Below are 4,476 nucleotides of genomic sequence, written 5' to 3' on the forward strand. Positions count from 1 at the left end.
TTGGTATTGATTAGGGTTTGCTTTTCCCCATGTTAATTAGATTTGTATGCTAGGGGTAGATAGATAATTGCATCGATCGTAATTGTGGTGATACTTGATCTTGGATGTTTTAGTTCATTGATATATCACATTCTTTAGATATATTGAGATCTTTATATATTAGTTCTTAGAATATTTCACCATTGATTGTTATTTGCTTAGTGATAATGTGAGTCTATTTAATTAGGTGAACCTTAGTCTCTTGGGATTCGATCCTTACTTGCCCGTCTACATAGTAGTGGTCTTGTTAGGTTATTTTTGTTAGGTACGCGACATGGCTATCATTTAAAATCAATAGGAAAGCAAAAATTAGAATCAATGTGCATAAAACCACCATAAACCTCTCATACTTGGAATCGACAAACATCTTACCAGACATCTCCCCAAACCAACTCACACAAACATGAATCGCTCTCACTTTAGTTGTGAAAAATAAAAGCAATAAACGCTCATGTATTTACGGGGTGAAATATGAGATCACTCAACCTAGGCGTAAAATGCATGTCAACTTCACATGAACTATCCTCTTTAGACTTGCAATGTGACTTTCTTCACTTTCAAAGATTGATGCAGTTGCGAAAATCATGAAATCCAAAAAGGGTAACCTTGGTTAATAGAGGGTGGGACGACGTTATTTGGGAATGTGGTGCTCAAAAGTATAACAAATCCTAATCCCACTACACATTCAAATATCGGGTTCAAACCAACCTTATTTCCTCCAACTTCATACAATATAAGCATAGCCCTTTTTTTTCAATCACACATTTTTTTCTCTCTCTTTTATAAACTTGCAAAAAGAAGGGATTTATAGCATTTTACGATTTAGGAAGACTTTTAGAACTCCTCTTTGTTTTGAGGTATGGATATATGGAATTTTAAAACATTTTTTTTTTCAATAACACTCAACTTCTTTTTTTCTCTCTTTTTTTTTCACAAGTCACTCATAGAGCTTAAACAAGTGTAATGCTCCTTCAAAAGAAACCTACAAAAACGGCTTTATGGCTTTAAATGTAGGGTATCAAGAAAAGGGAAAACACGGCTCAAAGTAGCTCAATCTACGGGTGAATGCAAAAATAAAAATAAAATTTATGCGGACCTTAAATGTTGAGGCTCTATTCTCTGCAAGGGAAATTTCAATCACTTTCTCGCAACATGCATCATTCAAGTCTCAAATAGTCAAAGAGCAAAGCCAAGAATTCAATTACATGAAGGACAACTAATCACACATGAAAAAGTACGACTGAGTTAGAATGAAATCAGTCAAATATGGCTCAAAAATTATTCACATAAGTAGAGCGGGGAGACCATCCTAGCCACAAACCTACTCAATTCCAAGAAAATTGGTAAATGGGTTTTCGAAAAAAACTTTTCACAAAGCACACATTTATGATCATTATCATAGAAGCATAAGCGTGTAATGGCATATCAAAGACACTAATAAGAAAGAAAAACTAACCAAACACTAAAAAAAAAACTAATATATACATGGTGAAAAATGAACCCTCCCCCAAGTTAAACCATAAATTGTCCTCAATATATGCATAAATCAGTGTAAAATGGACAAGGGGAGAGGGAATCAGGTCTACTGATCGGGAGGGGGAAAATCATACCTCGGGGCGGTGATGACCTTTTTGTTTGCTTGTTTTCTATACACTAACAAAACAGGAAAATAAAAATGTAAAAGGAAAAAAAAATAAAAAAAAATAAAATGAAAAATAAATAAAATAAAAATAAAAAGGAATGGGTTGCCTCCCATTTAGCGGTTGCTTAAGGTCTTAAGCTTGACCTTCTTTATTACCTTAGCCTGGGTCACCACACAAAGAAGAAACTCCGCGATGTTGCCCATAAAAATATCCGCCTCCAAATGACTCCTTCATTTTATATTTGACATGCTTTGTATTCGAACTTACTTTCATGTAACTAAACACATAATTTGGTGGAATATTGTCCTCGTTTCTCACAAGATTTCTATCACATACACACTTATCAACCAAAGGGTTAGTAGCATCAATTCTTAAACAAGTACCACCATCAAATATAAAATTATGTTCATTAAAGAGCTTAAACACTACTTGTTTATCCTGGGCCCTAATGGTCACTTTTCTTTTAGGAACATCTATTAGAGCTTGACTTGTGGCAAGGAATGGGCGACCAAAGATAATCGGGATCTTATGGTCTTTTTTCATATCCATAACAACAAAATCAATAGGAAAAACAAGTTCACCAACCTTAAATAATACATCCTCAACCACACCTTTAGGGAGTCTAGCAGTCCTATCAGCCATTTGAAGAGAAATAGGGGAAGGTTTAAGTTTTTGCAAACCTAATTTTTCATATAATGAATAAGGCATTGAATTTACACTAGCACCTAAATCACACAAGACCCTGTCAAAAAATATTTCGTTTATCATACATGGAATAATAAAACTACCAGGATCATGCAGCTTAGGTGGTAGGCTATCACGTAAAAGAGTAGAGCATTTCTCATTTACTACTTCTTTATCATCATGTTGATCTTTAATTTCCTTCACAAATTTTGCAAATTGAGTCATTTGAATTAAAAGATTAGAAAAAGGAATGGAAGCATGTACCTTTTTAAGAGTCTCGCAATATTTTCCAAAATGTTTATCGAGCACGGCTTTTGACAACCTTTGCGGGAAGGGCATCGGTTCCTCATAGGCCAGTGGAGCAACATATTTGGGAATTTTTAAATCCTCACACCTTTCATCTTTTCTTGACTCCACACTGCACACTTTCTCATCTATTTTCCTCGAAAATAATTCATCTCTTCTCAAGAAAAATGCATTGCATTGTTCCTTTTGGACTTTTGCTTGATCATGAAGAGTTGATAAATGACTCACTTGTTGTGAAAGTTGAGAAAGGTGAGTTTCTATCCTCTTATTTTGAGCAATAAGCATTTGAATCAAGCTTTCAAAGTGTTCATTTTGCTTTGCTTGTAGCTCAAATTGCTTTGTCATAAGCTCTTGCTGTCGAAGTTGGGAAGTAGTGAAAGTCTCCATAATGGAATCAAGATTGTATTTTGAAGTTTGCAGCGGTAGTTTTTGATTCATGGGTTGGTGATTAAAAGATGCCCTTGCTTAAAAACTAGGTGGTGGTGACGGAGAATTCTATTGAGCTTGAGTGTTCATATTAGAGAAATCCGGATGATTTCTCCACCCTTCATTGTATGTGTTTGAATGAGGATCATACGGCCTTTTAGGATTAGAGGTGTAGAATGCATTGGCCTCCTCAATTGACATCTCACTGGAATTTTTGGGGCAATTAGGTGCAATGTGACCCTGCACATTACACATCTGATAGGTCTCTGGTGAGCTAGTAGATGTTCTGGCTTGGAGTCTGTCAAACTTGCTTGTCAATGCCTGCACAGAGCTAGCCAAAAGAGTTAGAGCATCAACATCTAATTTACCTCCTTTCTTCACACTATATTGACCTCCTAGATGATAATTATCATTGGCTGCCATCTTCTCAATTAGCTCTTTGGCTTCAGTTGGGTTCTTAGTCATGAGAGAACCCCCGGATGCAGCATCGATGTATATGCGGAACTCATGGGTCAGACCATTGTAGAATGTTTGGATCAACATCCACTCTGGGATACCGTGATGAGGGCATTGTCTCTGTAAGCGCTTGAATCCTCTCCATACCTCATATAACTCATCATTAGATTGACGAAAGGCAGCTAGCTCGTTCCTTAACCTTGCAGTCTTCTCTTGCCCTAAAAATCTTACTAAGAAAGCTTTGGCAAGCTTATCCCATGTATCAAAGGAACCTATACCTTCGTCTCATAACCATTCCTTCGCTCAATCCCATAGTGAAAAAGGGAACAAACGAAGTCTTATAGCATCATCAGTAACACCGTTGAGCTTTATAGTGTCACACTTCTCCAAGAAACTGTCTATGTGACTAACAAGGCATTCATGAGGTGTGCCTGCAAATGAGTCATTGGAGATGAACTGTATGAATTGAGGTTTTAATTCAAAGCTCTGAGCGGTAATAGGTGGTCTGACAATGCTGGATAGGAGCCCGGTTGTGGTATCGGGAATGACATACTCCGATAAAGATTTTGTGTCATCTTCCATGTTTCTATTGTTTCGATTTCTCCCTCTTCTTCTACCTCTTTTTCTCCTTACAGTTGCTTCGATTTCAGAATCAAAAGGTGCTAAATCGTTTGACCCTGAACGTCGTGTTTGCATGCAACAAAGAACTAAAGGAAGAGTATCAAAAACACAAGAGACAATAGCCGAAGCAACGAATAAAGCTTAGTAAAAACAAATCACAATTAATCAGAAAGAAATCATTAGTCCCCGGCAACGGCGCCAAAGTTTGATAGGCGTGTTGCGTACCTAACAAAAATAACCTAACAAGACCACTACTATGTAGACGGGCAAGTAAGGATCGAATCCCAAGAGACTAAGGTTC

General features: G+C 36.8%; 1 protein-coding gene across 1 annotated transcript; it reads right to left on the reverse strand.

Moving 5' to 3' along the window:
• Window positions 1–1,838: 1,838 nt before the first annotated feature.
• On the reverse strand, window positions 1,839–3,059 carry LOC110716095. Its single transcript, XM_021894730.1, has one exon. The coding sequence runs from the start codon at window positions 3,057–3,059 to the stop codon at window positions 1,839–1,841; it is 1,221 nt and encodes a 406-aa protein (XP_021750422.1).
• Window positions 3,060–4,476: the final 1,417 nt, after the last annotated feature.

The sequence above is a fragment of the Chenopodium quinoa genome, unplaced genomic scaffold (assembly GCF_001683475.1).
Source record: "Chenopodium quinoa cultivar QQ74 unplaced genomic scaffold, ASM168347v1, whole genome shotgun sequence".
NCBI lineage: Eukaryota > Viridiplantae > Streptophyta > Magnoliopsida > Caryophyllales > Amaranthaceae > Chenopodium > Chenopodium quinoa.